At 48.2% G+C, this 20,037-nt stretch overlaps 1 protein-coding gene across 4 annotated transcripts in view; it reads left to right on the top strand.

Annotated features, from left to right (window-relative positions):
* Nucleotides 1–20,037, top strand: part of NNT (nicotinamide nucleotide transhydrogenase) — a 79,918-nt gene that overhangs the window by 45,204 nt on the left and 14,677 nt on the right. For all 4 annotated transcript variants that reach the window (XM_045839871.1, XM_045839872.1, XM_045839869.1 and 1 more), the window contains exons 15-19: nucleotides 425–658; nucleotides 1,724–1,884; nucleotides 4,277–4,456; nucleotides 10,515–10,674; nucleotides 12,804–12,885. In XM_045839871.1, the coding sequence (XP_045695827.1) occupies nucleotides 425–658; nucleotides 1,724–1,884; nucleotides 4,277–4,456; nucleotides 10,515–10,674; nucleotides 12,804–12,885 (817 nt within the window). The remainder of the gene's footprint in view (nucleotides 1–424; nucleotides 659–1,723; nucleotides 1,885–4,276; nucleotides 4,457–10,514; nucleotides 10,675–12,803; nucleotides 12,886–20,037) is intronic.

Here is a 20,037-nt window from a genome sequence, read left to right as displayed (position 1 = left end):
TGCATTTCACAGCCTTTGGCCTTGGCCCCTGTCCACCCACCTGCAAACCCAGGCCTTCGTCACATCGGCTGTTTGCTGTGTGCAGGGCCTGGGTCTTTCGTGCCGCGGGGAGAATGTGGGGGGGTTTGATCCCGTGAGGTCACGCTCGGCCAGGGCGTGCGCGGGGGCTGGGAAGGGCGGGGGCTCCTGGGAGCTGGGCCTTGCTCAGGTGAGTTGAAGAACACCTGCCCCTTGAAGGGGTGTGTGTGGCCGGTGTCCTTAGCGCCCATCCAGTCCCCCTAGAGTGTCTTTAGCCCACCCCAGCAAGCAGATAATTGGTGGCGGTGACAAGGATGGAAATCCTTAAGCGTGGTCTTTCTCGCGGTGACCTCTCAAGGGCCCGTCCCGTTTTTTTCATTCCTCTTTGGCCTGCGTTTCCCGACAGGACTGACGATCGCCAAGCGCATCCAGATCTCCGACTTACCTCAGTTGGTGGCCGCCTTCCACAGCCTGGTGGGCCTGGCGGCCGTGCTGACCTGCGTGGCTGAGTACATCGTGGAGTACCCGCACTTCGCCACGGACGCGGCGGCGAACCTCACCAAGATCGTGGCCTACCTCGGGACCTACATCGGCGGGGTCACGTTCAGTGGGTCTCTCATTGCCTATGGAAAACTGCAGGGTAAGTGGGCCCACCCGACAGGGGGCTGAGTTGCTCTTGTTCAGGGTGAGGGGGTGAGAGGTCCGTTTCGAGTTCAGAAAATAGCTTAACAGTAGAACCTGTTAGCTGAGGAGTTTGTGTAGCACTCAGGGTAGACAAACGTTTTTTTTTTTTTCCTCTGTAGAGGTGGCTTCCCATCATCATCACGAATTTCGTATCGCTTGGAAGCTTGTTCTTCTACGCACAGCTGGGGGCAGAGACAGGGCACAGGCTCTTGCCCAGAGGGGCTGAGTGATGTTTCAGGATACCGATATGTACGCGCAAAACGACATCTTCCCAGTGCTCGGTTTCCAGAATAGAGGGAGGCTTACTGAATAAGTTTACGTGATTCGTACACAGCACAGATCTGAAAAACAAATACGCGTTTTAGGGCTCTAGTCTGGCTACTTCTGCAACTGCTGAAACCAAGCGTGAGAATAGAAGCAAAGGAAAAAAAAAAACCCCACACAGGCTGCTTTCAGGGTTTCCATGAAAAAGCGAATCTCTAGAAAAGCTAGCTTGTGATTTAAAAAATCTCGTCTCGCCTCTCAGTCATCGAGTCACTAAATTTAAGGGGGAGGGGAGACTTCCATGGAAGTTAAACGTTATAGAAAGAACGTCGAGGCTACAGCATATCTTACAGTTTGTCTTTAGAAACAGCTAGCAAGCCAGCGTCTTCTCGCCTGGGCTCAGTCGATAGCCTCAGAAATGCTTATGTGCTAGGACTCCGTTGTGACGTTTTAAATAAATAAGACATTTAACTTCCATGTCGGTCCTATGGGGGAAAAAGGGACCTTTTGCGACTCTGCGACCTGAGTAAAGAAATGAATGTGGTCGCGTAGAGAACAGCGGGGTGGGGGGGCGTTGCGTCCCTGCCCCCTGCAGTCTCCGCTCCCTGCGAGAACTCTCCTCCGCTCCCCCAGTGCGGCACCACCTGGTGGTCCAGAGCGGTATTTTCAGTGCCACGTTTTGGTAGTTTCGGGTGAGGCGGCCTCCACTCGTGCGCGTGGGGTTCTGACTGCCTGACTGCCGTGTGCCCGGCTCTAGGGATCCTGAACTCCGCGCCCCTGCTGCTCCCCGGGAGGCACATGCTGAATGCGGGCCTGCTGGCCGCCAGCGTGGGCGGGATCATCCCGTTCATGCTGGACCCCAGCTTCACCACGGGCATCCTCTGCCTGGGCGCCGTGTCGGCGCTCTCCTCCGTCATGGTGAGTAGGGGTCCGGGATGGGGAGGCCTCCGAGGTGGCGGTAGGGTATCCGATTAGAGTCTTGTCACACGTTTCTCGCGCTTCAGGACCCCCGACGCAATCAATATGTTTTAAAATGATGTTGGGTGTTTATGTTTTTAGAATCTGGAAAGTAGAGGAAAGTGTAAGAAGAAAATCACTTTTTCTACTTCATCGCTCCTTTTAAAGTTGTCACATGTGACATCTTTATTGCTCTGGGGTCATTTCACTGGATCAGTGTGTTTTTAAAGGCCAAACATTCATTCATTCATTCACTCATTCATTCATTCATTCATTCATATTTGTTGAATTGAGAGAGAGAGAGAAAGAGACGTCACTTTGCTGTTCCACGTACGGATGCACTCACTGGTTGACGCTCCTGTGTGCCGTGCCCGGGGATTGAACCTGCTCCCTTGGTGTGTCCAGACGGAGCTCTAACCAGCTGAGCTACCCACCAGGCCAAAACGCCACGCATTTCCATTCCATTCATTGCGTGCCTGCTGTGTGACGAGGCCTACAAAGCAGTTTCTGCAGTGAGTGTAGGGTAGTGCCTGCCCATGGGTCGCTCCCACGTTCGTTGGCAGCCGTGGTACCAAGTCTAGTAATTCTGTAAAGTGAAAGGCGCTTCAACAACTGTTCCGTGAGGCAGTTCCGAGAAGCCTTTCATGACAGGTCTGTTCTCCTCTTCCTCTCTGGTTTGCCCACTTAGGATGTTCATACGTACAGTGTTCTTTAGCCGTCTATATTTACAACGTATCATTTTATTTTACCAGTGCGTGGTGCTGTAGCGTACCGCTGTGTTGTTAATGAGTTGTGTCACGTTTATCTGGCCTCGTGTGTACTTTGTAAGCAGGGTTTATGTTTTCAGATTTTAAATAATTTAGTGTTATAGATATGTAACAATGGCTTATCAAATACTGGCAGAAACACGAGATTTAGTGTTAAAAAGTTACTGATTTTTATGTAATCCTAAGAGTTCGGCCATGATTTCAATACAGAACCTTTAGAACACTGAAAAGTAACTTAAATTTCTATCTTTCTATGACTACTGATGATCTAATTTTATTCCGGCTTATGTAGCACTGACTTTTGTTTTATTTTAAGCAAAAGAAAAATAGTTTTGATGTTTTGTTATCCAATAGGGCAGAAGAAGTAAAAAATTTCTCAAAAATCAAACCTATAGCATTGAAATGTAAAACTTCAAGGATTGTTAGCTTTGAGAGGAGGTGAATTCAATATTTAAAAGATACTTAATGAATCCATGAGAATGTCTGAGCAAGATAAAGCATTTCATAGACTAATATAATTGGCTTCAACGTCAGTAAGTAATACAAGAATGCATCTATATCATAAGAAACTCAGAATATGTAGGAGTATCTGGAATACAAAGCAGAAATCTCTCCACCATCCCTTTTCCTTTCTGATTTAGTGATTTGGGGTCACATCATGGACTTCGTGAAAGATAGAACCTTTGGATTCTGTTGTATTCCTCCAAGGGGTATTGATTATCGCTGTTTTAAGTTTTTGTAGGCACCTCACCAGGCTGGGTCCAGATTTCAAAATCTGGCTCCCCTATGGTAGGGGCAGCTGCAATCTTTTAAAAAAAATTTCAACCAAAGTTGACACTCAGTGTTATTTTGTATTGGTTTCAGGTGTACCACATAATGGTTAGGAAGTCACACTTTACGGAGTGCTTCCCACGATATTCCCAGTCCCCACCCGGCACCACGCACAGTCATTACAATATCATTGACGGCATTCCCTGGGCGGTAGTTTCCACCCCAACAACCTGTCGTTATTTTATCCTTAACAGGATCGCATGGGGTCTGCCCACATGTGCCCCGTTCAGGAGTCAGCCAGGGATTTGGGCAGAGTTTATGCAGAGAATTTCAGGCTTTCTTTTCATAGCCTCCTCCTTTGCAGGATTGATGTTCTCACTTTCCCACTGCCTTAGCCACCCTGACCCCTACCCTTGGATCCTGAGTCTAGGGAGACTGCGGGCTTGTATTGTGTTTTTGCCTTTGCACTTGGCACCAACGAGGCCCTGTCCTGGGGCGAACACCACAAGAGCTGGGACATTTCCTCAGTGCTCTTGCGTGTTTCCAGACCCCCGTCCAGGCCGGGCCTGCTTCCCAGCACTGCCTGTTGGGGACTACGGGACTTTTTGTGGTGGGGGGGTGGTCCCGGGTGTCCGTTTGTTCCGTCTGTGGGAGAGTTGGCCAGGTGGGGGCGCCTGGTCGTTACCGGCCGAGAAACTTGCATGTTAAAGTATAGTAACTGGAGAACTGGGAATGGTTAAGAACCAAGACGCTCCAGGTCAGAGGCTTTCTTTTTTACTTTCCGAACTCTGAGCTGCGCTGGCCTTTCTCCCCAGGGCGTGACTCTGACGGCAGCCATCGGGGGCGCGGACATGCCCGTGGTCATCACGGTGCTGAACAGCTACTCGGGCTGGGCCCTGTGCGCCGAGGGCTTCCTGCTCAACAACAACCTGCTGACCATCGTGGGCGCGCTCATCGGCTCCTCCGGCGCCATCCTCTCCTACATCATGTGTGTGGTAAGGGGCGCGCGCCGGGCGGACGCGGGCGTGCTCGGCGGGCAAGGACGCGCCAGCCGGTGCTCCCGCGGGCAGCGGCGGTGACTGTCCCCCTTTATATTCTCTGCAGCCGGGGGACCAAAGGGTAGTATTTGCGTATGTTTGCTAGGCTGCTTCTAGGGGACTCCAGTGTAGACCGTCAGGAAAATTAAGTACGAACAAGAATCTTCTCACTCTCTCTGAGACAAACACTGAAGGTGTTGGTTTATTTCCTTCTCTTGTATTTTTTTTTTAATTTTTAAAAGGTTTTATTTATTTATTTTTAGGGAGGGAAATAGAGAGAGAGAGAGAAACATCAATATGCGGTTGCTGGGGGTCATGGCCTGCAACCCAGGCATGTGCCCTGACTGGGAATCGAACCTGCGACACTTTGGTTCGCAGCCTGAGCTCAATCCACTGAGCTACGCCAGCCAGGGCTCTTCTCTTATATTTTTTAAGTGTATTACATGTCTGTGTATTTACTTGTTTGATCATAAGGGACACTTTTACGTTTATTTTTTTAATCTTACAAACTAGATATTCTTGCCATTTTCTTATCATTAGAAATGCTTTTTAAGATATTATTTGAAGGGACTTTATCCTAATCCATCACGTGGATGTACGAAATATATTTAACCTTTCCCTAATGCTGTCCCTGGTAGGTCGTCCGGTCGTTATTTCTCTCTGTGTGTACATACGTCCTCTGCACTTCGGGGCTGTCGCCGGGAAGGGGCGTGCTCGCTTCCCGGGCTCTTTGTGCTCCTGTCCCAGGGGTTTCCGGAAAGCGTGCTGCCGTGCACCCCCCCGCTGGTCGTCCGTGGGAGTGCCCTCCTGCAGTTTTGTGGTCAGCATGATTTTTCTTAAAAAAAAAAAAAAGAAAGAAAAGAAAAAATGAACAAGACAAATACTCTCTAGCTTCCTTTTTTAAAAATTCTCTTCCTGATGACCAGCAGATATCCTGCAAATAATTAGAGGTTTTGACCAGAAATCTTTCTCTAATTATAGATATTATTATGTAAATACTAGTTTTGAACGACTGTGCAAGTTCAAGCGTGAAGCTGAGTGAAATCGGCATGTGAACTTTACACTGATTAATGATGCAGAAGAGCATGCTTATCCCGCCTCCATTTTTATGACACTATTAAGAAAACTCATGTCTTACAAATGAGAATTTCTCTTATATTTTTAAATGAAAAACTCATTGTAAATTGAATGCTGGATTTATCCTTTTTCTATTAAGAAATAAGTTCTCCTTGGTCATGTTATAAAAAAAGGATTTGATAGCCCAAGTTCAAAACAAGTTAAGAGGTTTTAAAATCATATCCCTCACACTGTTCAGGGAATTTTGGAAAGCCTATTTGAAAAGTGTCAGGCTTTAGGTTTTTTTAAAAACAACAACAACAAATGTTTATGATGAAGAAAACATTCCTTTAGTTTTACTGGAAATAGTTTTCTCTCAAAGTGAACCTTGAACCCTTCCTGAGTTTGACTTGGCTTCACGTGGTGGATTTGAATGACCAGCAGGGGGCAGCAGATTTTCATTAATACAGTTGCACAAAATACTGATTTCAAGTTAAATGGGCGGCTTTACGTTTTAACAGAGCTAGTGGCGCTCTGGCATGGGGAGAGGAGGGGAGGACTTGTACCTGGATCTTGGAGTGGCATCATGGGTACCTTCTCGCCTTTCTTCTTTTTTTCTTAAATGGCTTTCTTTACGTTCTTAAGTTGATCAGTACTATTTCCCCAATTTCTGTCTGTCTGTGTCTCCTTTATTTCTTCTCCATTTCTTTTCCCTTCTTCATTTAATCTCTTATTTTTGGTTATAATAACTGTAGTAACTTTGACAGTGGCCGTTCTACAATAGTAACTAGAATAAAGTAGAAAGAGGCACACGTTGAAAATACCCTTTTCTGTGTATACTTATGTATTATTATATCCTTTTTCTCTTAATTTTTTCCATTTCCTATTTCTTGATCTGCTTTCTCTACTTATTCTTTTTTTTTTTGTTTCTCTCTCTTTCCTCTGCTTCAGGCATGCCATTTACTGTCAGCATCCTGCAGATATGTGTTTATTCCTATACTGTGTATAAGGCTAAGAAGGTATTCCAGCTGTTTGTGGCCATAAGTATCACCCTGGGTCAGATTAATACTCTGTAGTAGCCAATTTCATTAATGTGGATTCAAAGACAGTTGAAGATTTCTTTTTAAAAATTATTCAATTATGAAGATAAAAGACATTTAATGTGAGAAATTTGGAAGAAAATAGAAAAGGACAAATAAGGAAATAAAATCATCTCAATTTCCGTTACCACTTAACTGTTAATATTTAATAATCTAATTGTAGTTTTTTTCACAGGCATATGTTTAAATACACTCTGTGTTGTTTAATTTCCTGACTAGCAGTCTTCTAACAGTTCTTAGTGTCTGCTAAGAGGGTATTATATCATGTAGGTACCCTGTAATTTATTTACCCAAGAACATTTTATGAGCTGTTTTTGCCTTTTCTTTTCCCTGCAGTACATGCTCCTTGTGCATCTTTGATGATTTCCTTAGGCCAGTTTCTTTTCAGTTACATTGTCCAAGGGAGTAGGACCTTTGTGTTGGCTGCTGACATTGATAAATTGATGGCCACAAGGGGTTCTCTGCAGAGAGTCCTCCCCCGTGGGCGATGCGCGGAGTGGGCGTTTTCCGGAACGCTCTCTGCCCCTCCGTCTCGTCACAGGCCGAAGACAGCAGCGACAAGAACATGCCTGCGGAGTGTTTCCGCTCCGAAGATGGGAGTTTCCTTCACTTCTCGGTTTTCCTGATTTCTGGCTTTTCACAGTCATCTTCTCTGATGCTCCGCCTGTGCTTGTTTGTGATAAGAAATCGTTTCTTTTTTTTTTTTATGAATGAAGACTATCTTTTTTTAAAAGATTTTATTTATTTATTTTTAGAGAGGGAAGGGAGGAAGATAGAGAGAGAGAGAGAGAAACATCAATGTGCGGTTGCTGGGGGTCATGGCCTGCAACCCAGGCATGTGCCCTGACTGGGAATCGAACCTGCGACACTTTGGTTCGCAGCCTGAGCTCAATCCACTGAGCTACTCCAGCCAGGGACAGAAATCGTTTCTTCATGGCTGGTGCCGAGCAGCACGGGGTGGGTGCTCACCGTCGCCCCGCACCAGATTGCCAGCACGATGCCTGATGCCGGTGCTCTGCCGGCAGTAGCTCCCTTCCTCCCCACGCTAAGTCCGGAGGCAGGAAATGCTGTCCTCATGTTGCAAGGAAGGCATTTTAAGATGTCACTTGTTATTTGCTTTGTGTTTGTGGAGCCTGACCCAGCACATCCGAATGAATATAATAATTGTTAAATAACTCTTAGATGCAGACTTTATCCGTTAGCTCCTTTCGTATTTTGGAATCCTCTCTAGATAGGTCACGGTAGCAGAGGCACCACCGTGTCTCCGTACCTGTTATCATCACCAGTAGATTGACCTTCCTCGTTTCACTTGGTGCTGAGATGCGCAGGCCCACGCCGGAGCAGGGTGGCTTTGCTCTGTGAGAGGGAATGGAACGCGCCGAGGTGACGGAGCAGCAGTCGCCGACACTGAGGACACCGAGTTTTTGCTCGGACGGCGAGTCCTCCTGGGTGTCCCCCGAGCCCACTGGTGCGGCTGCACAACACCCAGGATTGTAAAAACCAAAAAGTGTCAACAGCGTTCAAAGAACCAGCTCCAAGGAATGATTTGCCTTATATCCAGATGTCATTAGATATTATTCTTTTTATGATTTTATAGTCCATTTACTTGGGAAGTGGAACAGCATTTTCAGGCCACATTTTTTTGATTTTTGCATTTTGCCACTTGTGTTCAAATGACAATAGAACAGAATGAAGGGGATCAGTGCCAAACTAATTTTTTTTTTTTTTTTGCCTTGTGACCAATTCATTAGCACCTACAAAGCACTGAAATGAGAAATGCTAGTGAATGGCATATATGTTGTTATTGCTTTGGTCTCGTCTCTTTCGTGACCTTTTCTTTGTTTTGATATTTTTTTCTTACATTTTGCTTAGAGTTATTTGAATTAAGGATCCCTTTAATGTAGCATACCAATTTCATTATAGGGCTTAACAACTTGAAAGGAACAGTCTTGGACAGTGTTGCAAACGCTTTGTCTTGGAAGCTGGGAACTCTTCAGTCTGGGGATCGGTGGTCACACGATAGTCTCATTAATCACTCAAGCACTTAGACAAGCCAGGAAAGGAAAAAGAAAAGAGGAAACCACGCCCTGAACCCTAAACATTTGTTGAAAATACGGTGTTGCAACGGTAAATTCAGAGACAAGAAATAATTTAGTTTTTAAGAGACCACATGGAATTAGCCTAATGGCGATATAATTGTGGGTATGTGTCTAACAAGTTGACTTTGATTGCTGAACTACCGTGTGGTTCCCCGGCTTCCCCTCTGAGATACTGTCGGATGAGGGTATGCGTTAATTAGGTGCCCTTAGGAATTCTCCCCTTCTTCTCCGTTTTGTTTTATGGGAAGTAAAGAATGGTTCCTTTTAAGTCAAGTTAGAATAGAGGGGTTGTATGCCTGCATCTGTCGCTGTGTCATGTCCCTCTGTCCCCAGTCCCTCTCAGCAGTGTAGGGACACATCTGCCCTGAGGGGGCAGTGGGCGGGGCTGTCCTTGGGTGGGGAGTCCTGTTTTTTTCTCTGTCACCTATCACTGCAAATCTCCAGGTGCTTTTTCGCTTTTTAATAAGAATGTATCTTTTTTAAAAAAGTAATAGATAATTATATAGCTTATAAAGGGTATAAACAATGGATCAATGATATATTTATCACAGGGTTTGATAATTTTTGGAATTTTTTTGAAGTGATAAACTCAGTTCTGGCTATGTAGAATGACTGCTTTGATCATGCTTGAACTCTTAAAGTGCATTTGATTGCTCAAAACATCTAACTTCCTGTCTTTTCATTTTTTTAAATTGATTTTTAGAGAGAGGAGGGGAGGGAGGAAGGGGTGAGTGAGAGAGAGATTGATTGATTGTTCCATTTTGTTGTTTGCTCATATATTCATGCATTTACTGCTTGTTTTTTGTATGTGTCCTCATTGGGGGTCGAACCCAAAACCTTGGCCTATGGGACAATGCTCTAACCAACTGACCAGCCAGGGCTGTCTTTTCTTTTTCTTCTCTTTTACCACCTCACCTCAAGGGGTTTACAAATGAACTATTTTCTGAATCCAACCGGTTACTGGCACATTTCAGTTGAGCTGTTTGTGTGGGAAGGACATCGTTAGGTGATGATACAAGAACAACAAGTGCCTTCCTACTGTTTTTTCCACGATGATGTTTCCAGGTTAAGTGGGTGGGTATGTAGTTTAATGAAACAGCATGTAACTTATCTATCTTTTTGGAAGTAAAATATTTTAGGAGTCTCATAATGCATCCAGTCACTTCTACTACAGCTTCACGAAGCGGATTTGGAAACTCAACAGTAGCAATTTGTTCATTTTTCTTTCTTGACAGCAGAGGGCAGCAGAGCTCTAAACGAAATGAGTCCCTACCCTTTTTTTCTCCCGGCTGCTTCTGGACAGCCAGCAGCCGGTAGCAGGACTCACCTGAGAGATCTCGGAGGTCGCCTTGCAGAATTGCACGCCCCTGTGCTTTCTCTTCCCTCTTGTGAAAGGTGCGGGGGTACGGAAGCGCCACCTGCTCCATCAGTGTGCACACGGCAGCGACCAGATCCGCAGTTTTCATTAACTTCTTAATGTAACTGGTCACTTTCCATCAGGTGCCTTAACAAATTTCACTCTCTTATTGCAAATACACTTGAGTATAGTTGATTTTGTAGAAAAGTGTAGGTGGTTTCCCAGATGCCCTCTTTCCACTTACCTTTTTGAAATCATTTTCAGAAGCTCGATCAAATTACGTGGTTAAAATGTTTCGGATGGTCAGCTACACCTCTTTAAAGGGTTCTGAATATCACAGACACAGCTCATTCTCTGGAAGTTGCGTGGATTAAGTGCTCACGGCAGATCTTTCTGCGTTCCAGGCCATGAATCGCTCCCTGGCCAACGTGATTCTCGGCGGCTACGGCACCACGTCGACAGCTGGTGGAAAACCTATGGAAATTACTGGAACACATACAGAAATCAACCTCGACAATGCAGTTGACATGATTCGAGAAGCTAATAGCATTATTATTACTCCAGGTAAAGGACAAAAAAGCAAAAGCAAACAAACAACCTGTAATAGCTGTTGCAGTTGACCTAGCTGGGACTCACTGGGCTAACTCGGACTCATCTAACTGGGACCTGTTTGTTTCTGAAAACATAATGGGAATGTAGAAGCAAGCTTATCCTTACAAAATGAAGAAGATTGAGAATTCTCAGCTTAGCTTAATATTTTGGGGATCACACAGAGATTCTACAGATTGATGAAGTGTACCATGTCTTTCAGTGATTCTGTACAAATGTGTAAACCATCTTTGAGTCTTGGTTATTATTGATCATTTTTGGGCCTATTGTCAGGATTAAGTCAGATACAGTCTATGGAAGGCTCTAGCTCACTCTTCAGCCTTGCTCAGTGAATGTTAACCTGTTTCTTTTTAAAGGTAAATACTTAACAAATCATTGCGAAGCCCGTGGTTTCCAACAAGCCCAGGTCCCCTGGCCTAGTAGGCAGAGTCTGGGAGTCTCAGTGTCTCGCTTTGGCTTCATTTTGCTTCGAACAGTTGACAGGACACTGGTCAAGTTGTTTGATCTCTTTAAGCCTCAGTTTCCCCCTTTTCCGAGGCTGAGTTCAGTCCCTCCCCGCTGTGACAACAGCATTCTGTGGTGTTGCAGGGAGACCTTGGTTTCTGATGAAGGTTTTCCCTCGCTCACGTTCTTTCATAGGAGTTTTCCGTAAGGAAAGTCTTCTGATTTGACATGGGGGTAGTGTGGTTGGTTATGTACTAAGCCATCAGTAAAGGTAAGCATAGCTGCATGCTCAGGTGCAAGCCTTCCCACCCGGGGCCAAGGTCATCTCCTGGAGATGCCGGACACATGGGCTCGGGGTTCCGGCGGTCTCAGAGCCGGGGCAGCTGCCGTCTGCCGGGTGTGGGAGCAGACACATCCTTTTGCTGTAATGCCCGGGACACCCCCGCATGAAGAGTTGTCCCCGCCTGGGTGGCGCTGGTGTTAACCTGTTGAGAAACACGGTGCTGGAGGTGGAAAGATATGACGGACACACTCTTCCCTGTGGGCACTTCGCACCTAGTCGAGGGTCAGACGGCTGATGCAGGTGGGTTCTGCAGAGAGCCGAGCTGGGCTGTGTGGACGTTTTTCTGCCCCAGGGAACAGGGGAGATTGTCGGCAGCTGAGGATTTGTTTTGGGCCTTGCAGGGTGGGTGGCGCTGGGAGTGGGTGGGGGGAGACAGAGGGGATAGCTTGAGAAGAGCCTGCGACCCCGGGGAGATGGGGCAGGACAGTGGGGCTGATGGGCGACTTCACAGTCCAGGGGCAGAAGGTTAGAGAAGAAAGAGGACCGAGGCTTTTGGCTGCACCTGCACCAACATCAGAAATCTGGAGGGTTTTGGCTGTACCTGTACCAATATCAGAAATCTGGAGGGTTTTGGCTGTACCTGTACCAATATCAGAAATCTGGAGGTTTTTTTTTTTTTTGAGCAGAGGGCGAGATTTTTAAGTTCCTTCTTGAAGACATTAAGCTTGAGGTGGAGGTGAGGTGGAGACAGGGCGGTGGGCATGCTGCCCTGGGGTTTGAATGGCAGGCGGAGCTTGGGACAGACTGCGAGCCATCGGAGGGCAGGGAGGGCGGGGAAGCCACGGGGCGGGGCAGGCCGAGGTTTCCCGAGGAGAGGGCCAGGCAGGGTCCAGGCCGTGGGGAGCTTCGTGGTGCGAGGCGGGCAGCAGGAGAAGCCCGGGGCGAGGAAGGAGGAAGAAGAGAAGGAAGAGAGGAGGGGAACCAGGGACTGCAGTGTGATCACAGCCTCGTGTGCAGAATGCAGAGGGTCTGAACGCATTTCCGTGAGAGAGAGAGAGAGAGAGAGAGAAGACAGACAGACAGACAGTGGGAACACAAGAGTGTGGGAGGGGCGCCTGGCACTATCAGACCTGCACAGCATTGGGGACGGACCCTGAGATTTGGAAGTGGACATGTGGGCCAGTAGTTTAAACAGTGCACATTATAATTTGTGCTTTCATTTCTAGTCCTGCTGTTGGGCGGCTGGTTTGGGCATAAAAAATGACGTGATCAAGAAAGAAATGAAAACATTTCAAACTAAAAAACATATTTCAAACTAAAACCCACCTTCTCACATGTGGGTCCTTGTCCCTCGCAGGCTACGGTCTCTGTGCGGCCAAGGCTCAGTACCCCATCGCGGACCTGGTCAAGATGCTCTGCGCCCAGGGCAAAAACGTCAGGTAGGCGCATGCGCGGGGGCGGGGTGGGGGGGTGGGGGGGTGTGCAGGGTGTGGGGGGGGGGCGGGGACGTGCGAGAGGAGAACCGCTGACTGTTCTTACAGGACTGCGCCTTTTGTCCGCAACCTGAAGTGCAGTTTCTGTGAATTAAGAAAGGAACATTGTGCTTACTGAATAAATAGGAAGAAGAAAAAGGTAACCCCAGTCTCTAGGAGCCTTTTGGGCCCCTTCTCACCACTTAAGCATTTGTTTTCCGAGCTGAGAGTGGTCGTCAGGTAACTGTGACTGCGTACTCATTGAACAGCACCCCTCCCCCCATCTCGGGTGCCCTGCAGGTTCGGAGACACTCCTCTAGTGACCCGCTGCAGAAGTACCCTGAGAGCACCCGTCTCCCCCTGCCCCCCCCACGCCCCGGGGGGGTTGTGAAGGTGAGAGCAGAGATTCACTTCGGGAGATGGGCTCACGTCCTGGCCCCGAGGCCCCAGTGGAGCCGCTCCAACATCAACCACCGGAACGTTTTGGGAAAACGGGAGTGTTCTGGAGCGGCACGCTCCCAGTACGGTAGCCCCTAACCTCTCGGGGCTTAGCCCCTAACTTTACCGGGGCTTGGACTGGGAAATTGAGTTAAAAAAGTAAAAAAAAAAATTATTAAATTTTCAATTACAGTTGACATTCAATATTTTGTTGGTTTCTGGAGTAGGGCATAGTAGTTAGATATTTATGACTATTTCTCAAAGTGCAGTTTTGCATGTGTAATCCTAGGTAAAGAAAGTAAGTTGCAAAAAACCCTGTTCTAGCCTTATTCTTATTACCTGGTGTTCGCCGTCTCTGTCTAATAACGTGGAACCTAAATATAGGCTTATTTTAAAGATTATTTATTTATTTATTTTTAGAAAGAGGGGAACGAAGAGAGAAAGAGAGGGAAAGAAACATCAACGTGTGGTTGCCTCTTGCATGCATGCCCCCTACTGGGGACCCGGCCCACAGCCCAGGCATGCACCCTGACTGGGAATTGAACCGGCGACCCTTTGGTTCACAGGCTGGAACTCAGTCCACTGAGCCACGCCAGCCAGGGCCATATAGGCTTATTTCAGAAAGGCAGATTTTATGCTAATATTTATTCCAGGATACTCATTAATGGGGAGAAACAGAAGCCCTGTTTCTCTGTGGTTTGATTTAGGGAAGAAGGTCAGGCAAGGCCTTTGAGCCACATCCAGGTGTGGCCGTGGCCTCTGTCGCTGACACCAAAGGAAACCGTCACAGGCGAGAGGTCTTTGAAGAGGGGGTCCCGGGAAGCCTGTGCAGGGGCTGACAGTGGACTCATTCAGCTCTCGTACTCCCAGGGTGGGAGAGGCGGCTGACACTTCTCTTCTTATGAAACCATCCACTTTATGAAATACAAATTTCAAAAAAAAAAAAGCTGTGGCTGCCAGTTGCTATTTGGGCAAAGGACTCTGCTCTTGGGAGGGTGGAAGAATGGCAAAGGGGAGCGCTCTGCACTTCTAGATCATTCTGAAGGGCCTTGGATAGAGAGTGGGTTTGAAGGATGTGACCGTGGGGCCAGTGGGAGCTGACCTTCGCGCCTCCTAGCGTCTGTTCTTCGCACCTTGGGATCCCTGCCCTGGAGCTGGGTCGGGAGGCGGCGGCGCAGGCGCCGTGCGGACAGCTCCCTGGAGGGAGGGCAGACTGCCGTGGTTTTGGGGGGAGCAGGTGCATCCCCTTGAGAGACGAGATAACTCTGGTCAAGTGAATTAGTTTGTTCCCCGGGATGTTAAGGTATGTTGACAAAACTGCCGATGTCCTTAAATAAAGATTCCTTGTAGATGCCAACCTTACACTTTTGCCTGAGGGCGGATGATAAGAACATAAGCCGGCCCTGGCTGGTGTGGCTCAGTGGATTGAGTGCCAGCAGCCTGCGAGTGAAAAAGTCGCTGGTCTAATTCCCAGCCAGGGCACATGCCTGGGTCGCAGCCCCGGGTCCCCAGTGGAGGGTGTGCGAGAGGCAGCCAATCTATGCTTCTCTCCCTCCCTTCCCCTTCTCTAAAAATAAATAAATAAAATCTTTAAAAAAGAAACAAAGAAAATAAGTGAAATGGTGTGCCTCAGACTAGAACTAGTCAGGATGTTTGCAGGACTGAATGCAGAGCCATGAGCTTCAGCTGGAATGTCTCAGCTATTAGTAGTGGTGAGAGACTCCTGATAAAAGCAGGGCATTACCTAAAATGTTCACCGTAGGTGGCATTTTCTTTCTCTCTCCTTTCTTTCTCTCCTTTCCCCCACCCTTTCTTCTCTCGCTCCTTCCTCCGATCTCTGCCACCCAGCGATCTCAAGTGTGTGTGTGTGTGTGTGTGTTTTACGTACGAAGAGTTAAAACACTTTTGTGGCAGGGCGGGCATCCCTGGGCTGTCTAGGGCTCCCCCGGTTAGCGTTTCCCGAGAGCGCTGCAGACGGAAGGTCAGAAAGGCCGTGGACTCTGTCTCTCCACTCTCCCGTGAGAAGCCTCGTTGCAGTAACCCGCTCCTAGTTTCCCATGGGCTCTGAAACGCCGCTTCCCTTTCAGTCACGCTTGCCGCTCAGAGCACTTGCAGACCTACCAGTGGAAAGGGTGTGTCGAAGAATGGCGAAAGCACGATTTTCCTGAAAAGAAATGGTCTCTCTGTATTCAATCCACATGTGAAAAGTCGGACGTATTAGCAATGCCTTCTGTCACCACATAAATGTTTAGGAGATGAGTGGCAAACATGGGAACACGAGAGAGGAGGGAAAATGATTCATTCGACGTTGCTGTCTGCGTACCGCTGGTCAGCCGCGTCTGCTGGGCGCCGTGGAAGACCGGTCCAGTGTTGGGTGGGTGCAGAGCGGGGGGGGGGGGGGGCACCGTCGGACTGCTGGGCAGCCAGCCTGACGGCAGGCGGGACGTGAAAGGAGGGGAATGCGCGGGGGGAAGAGGTGGTCTGGAAGGGAAAGGACGGGACCGCTGGAGGTGCGGTTCCTGACCTCATCCAAGTTTGCATTTTGTCCACGAGGACGCACACACCGCCGTTGTCGGCCGGCATCTGTCCCACTGCCTGGGACAAGTGGTTGTTTGACTGCAGGTTTACAGGAGATATTTAATTGTGTTAGTGTATAATAGATTTTGTTTTTTTTTTACTGCAGTAGGTTGAACTTTGCACATGGGCTTTGTAACAAGCTATGCAAATCTCACATTTGATTTAAATGGGGGAGAGCGGTTCTTACTAATGACATGACAACTGTGGATTACATAGTTTTCCTTTCTTCTGGGCGAAGATTTCTTTTTTTCTTTAACTTAAAGGGAATCGTAGGAACTTTGTTGATTTTGCTTCGAGCGTGTCGTCATCTTTTCCTAGAAGAAACGCGTATTTTCTCTACAAAGTGAGGAATCCGTATGGACAAGCCGCTGGCTGCTCTTTCAAGAGCCAGACCGTCTTTTCCAGCAGGAGATGGCTGCCGTGGTTACCTCGGGTTTTAATGAAAGAAGTCTGTATTTACAGTTTGCGGTCATTTAGCCCTTTCATCACCCCGTGGCGCTCCCGCTGTGTTCATTGAGCACAGCTGCGGGGCTCCGGTTCGAGGAGCGCGCCGGGCCCCGGGACCCCAGCGTGCCCAGCGCCCAGATGTGGCGATGCGTTCGCACCCGTCCCTGGTGGAAAGGTGCCAGTGCGGACGTATGACTGTCATCAGTGAGCTACGCCCTCGCGGTGCCAAGAAAAATCGCATCTGTCACGCAGACTGCCTGATTTCACGGCCCGTGACTGATGTCGAGACGCCCCCGTGTGCCTCCCCTGCGGCCGCAGCCATAACATGGTCATGGGCGGCTGAGGGCGGGTAATGCGGCCCAGGTACGGCTGCTGCCCAGGTGCCCGGGACGCCTCTGGAGCTTACCTAACCTATGCTGATTTCTAAAGCATTTCAGGGGGAGAGCTTACAGAGCATAGACATTTTTTGTCTTGGTTTCCCAATCCTTGCATTGATACGATAGGCTTTTCCTTACAAAACAGAGCTAGTGTTCCTAGTGAATAATCCCTAGGAACAGGTAAAATTTTTTTTTTTTACCATTAATCGCTGCTTGAGTTTCTTTTTGTGAAACTATTAGCTTGGATTATCACAGAAGTTTTTTGAACTTATCAAACCACCTTTCAACTTCTTTGATTGACTAACTGATGCTAAATATTGCTTTCATATTGATGTTCAACTGTATCTCTCTATTCATAATTTATTGATAGAAATTTATCACTGGGCACTGAGACTGCAAGAAGAATGTGTTAGCCCAGTTCCCATTCTCCAAGTTCATAGTGGTAAAGAAAACAAATCTATAAACAAACGCAGCAGCCGATGAGCTCCGTTCACTGGGACAGTTTGCTAAGGGAAGCAGCGCAGAAGTAGGGAAGGAACGCAGAGGAGAGGGGCAGGTAACCGCCCAGGGGACGTTGCAACCCACTTACACTACTCGTCACACAAAGGTTTTTTGCAGGTTCTTTTAAAGATTTTTTTTTATTTATTTATTTTTGGAGAGGGAAGGGAGGGAGAAAGACAGAGAGAGAAACATCAATGTGTGGTTGCTGGGGGCTGTGGCCTGCAACCCCGGCATGTGCCCTGACTGGGAATCGAACCTGTGATACTTTGGTTTGCAGCCCGCGCTCAATCCACTGGGCTACGCCAGCCAGGCTTTTTTGCAGGTTTTTAAAAATAAATATTAATTTTTTCTTCCTCTGTCTCAACACATCTAGCTGCCAGTGGTACTTACAGTTTAATAGTGTTTTACAGTCTTGTCTGACACGGCTGGAGGTGTAAATATATGTTATTTTTACTCAACACCCCATTTTTTGGAGATTCTGAAAGATTTTGTCGCTCTAACTTTATTTTCCCGTATTTCATGGATTACATGCAGTGGAAGTAAACAGTGTTCAGCTTTCTTAGATTTGTTGTGTTTTGGGGGTGCCGGAAGAGGTAAGACACGCAAATTTATAAAGCAGTAAAGGTACATGTTTCCAAAGAGAACAGAAATTGGGCCGGACGAAAGGTTCAGTGGGCTATTTGGTGAAGAAGTGGACATTCCTTAGCATTTCCTGCCAGCTCTGCAGTACTCTCTTATCAGACATGACTGTTGGTGAGCATGAGTGACCATTCCCCGCACAAGTAGTCAAGTGCACACTGCATTGTGCCGGGCACTGTTCTGGGTCGGGGGGACATGGCCAGTGAACGCGCAGGCCAGCACGCTGACGCGGCGGAACTCACCTTCAGCGGGAGGCTGGTTAACAGGCTTTCGGATCCTCCGAACTGGGAGTCTCTTACAACCCCGTTGTGTTTCCAGTTCAGGTGCCAGGTAAAGGGAAGTGTCACTTTCAGAGTCATAACTGGCCCTGTCTGGTGACAGTTTAGCCAGTGCTTCTGGTTTTCTGAAAGAATATGGGGTGTTTCTTTGCCTTCCTGAGAAACACGGTGGCCGGAGAGAGGGGGTGTGGTGGGAGTTATCTGTGTAATTGATCCAGCGAGTGACACTTGCGGCGGAGTAGAGGAAAACCAGAGGAAGCGTGGGTCCTCATTCACATCTCTGTCCAACCTACGTACGGCATTGCCAGTGCCCTCTCAGGTCAGAGGTGACTGCTGTGGCCGTCTTCCTCCTGGGCGTGGACTGTCCGCCGGACTCCCTGTCGCTTTACACCGCCCACCACCGAAGACTGTGTTAGAAGCCTGTGACTTACTGCTTTTCTGCAGCCTCCGCCAGCCGTGCATTCCAGACTCGCTCCTGGGACTCCCTGGCCGTCAGGGCGACTCTGGGTGCTTGGTGCTGGCGTTAGTCGTAACAAACCCCCCGGGCCAATTTTATTTGGGAAGGTCCGTGCAAACGCAGCGGGGTGTAAAGAAGTAAAAGCCCTCTTCTCGCTTCATGCTCTGATCCTTCAGTCTCTTGCTTACAGTTTGCATGTTATGGTGCTCGCCCGCCATGGCGTCCCAAGAGCCACTCAGCAGCCTCAGACAGAATGAGGCAGTTACGTGCAGTTTGCACTGAATCCCTGCAGCGTGTCAGAATGTCATCGTCTAGGACAGCAGCGGCAAAGGAGAAGTTTGGCTTTTTCCCTGGTATCATTCTTCACAGCCTTGCTGGTTATTTTGGAATAAAAACTGCTTTAGCAGTGCTTCCGATTATCTCTGGGGTTTGGTAGCTGGATCGGGTTAGGTGGTAGAAAAGCTGTATCTGGGCCCCATCTTTCACACTGTCCTCCAAGTGACATGGTCGGTTAGGGTTTGCACTCAGTGGCCCGATCGCATCCCCTTCAGATGACGTCTCCTTCTTTGGGTGGCCTCCGCATGTCCACATGGAAGATGTGACTGTCGCCCTCCACCACACATGTCCTCATTCCCCGTCATAGAACACGGTCTGCTATTCTCCACTAGAAAAACGGCGCCCCCCGGGACATTGTCACAAGCCCTTTGACCTCTGTCATTGTCTTCCTGGAGAGAGACGGGCCGTGGCTGAGCACCAGGCGTCAGATCAGAGCAGCAGCTCAGCCCTGGTTCGCTGACAGGAAGATACAGACTGTTCTCTCATCCTGGCGGGTGGACCGTCCCGGGGAATGAACTGAACATTTTTTTTTTTTTTCATTTGGAATTGTATGAGTGAGTGCGTTTGGACCACTGCTTGTAGGAAGGACTTTCACAACTTTGAAAGCTGGACGTCTGTCCTTTTGCCTAAGAAGCTTCGCCAGAAAGTTGGTTCCCTCGTCGCTGTCATTAATCAGGCTTTGTGGACGCGGTCCGCCTTGGGAGGAAGACTTGTCTCCACTCCGCTACCACGTTCCCCTGGAGATGGAGAGGCCAGCCCCACCCGGCTGGTGGTCCCGGCCTTTCATCCACGAGGGCCGTTCACGTCACAGTGACCCTCCTTCCTGTGTTATCCCAAACTCCATCTGCTACAATTAGTTCTTCAAAAAATAGTCTTTCCTTGCACGATCAGCAAGTGACACGGAACTGTCAGTCAGATATTTGGATCAGAAAGTGAGAAACGAAAGGAACCTGCCTTTTTCAGGTGCCACCTTACTCTTCCCCGGGGAAATGCACAATTAAAAAATATTGACTGTAGGAGCAAATCTCTTTATTACCTCCACAGGCCCTTCTCAGAATGGTCCTTCTGT

This window comes from Phyllostomus hastatus, unplaced genomic scaffold, assembly GCF_019186645.2.
Source record: "Phyllostomus hastatus isolate PE091 unplaced genomic scaffold, TTU_PhHast_1.1 phas_contig_329, whole genome shotgun sequence".
Lineage (NCBI taxonomy): Eukaryota > Metazoa > Chordata > Mammalia > Chiroptera > Phyllostomidae > Phyllostomus > Phyllostomus hastatus.
Note: the sequence above shows the minus strand (reverse complement) of the source record. Positions and strands in the feature narration are given on the sequence as shown.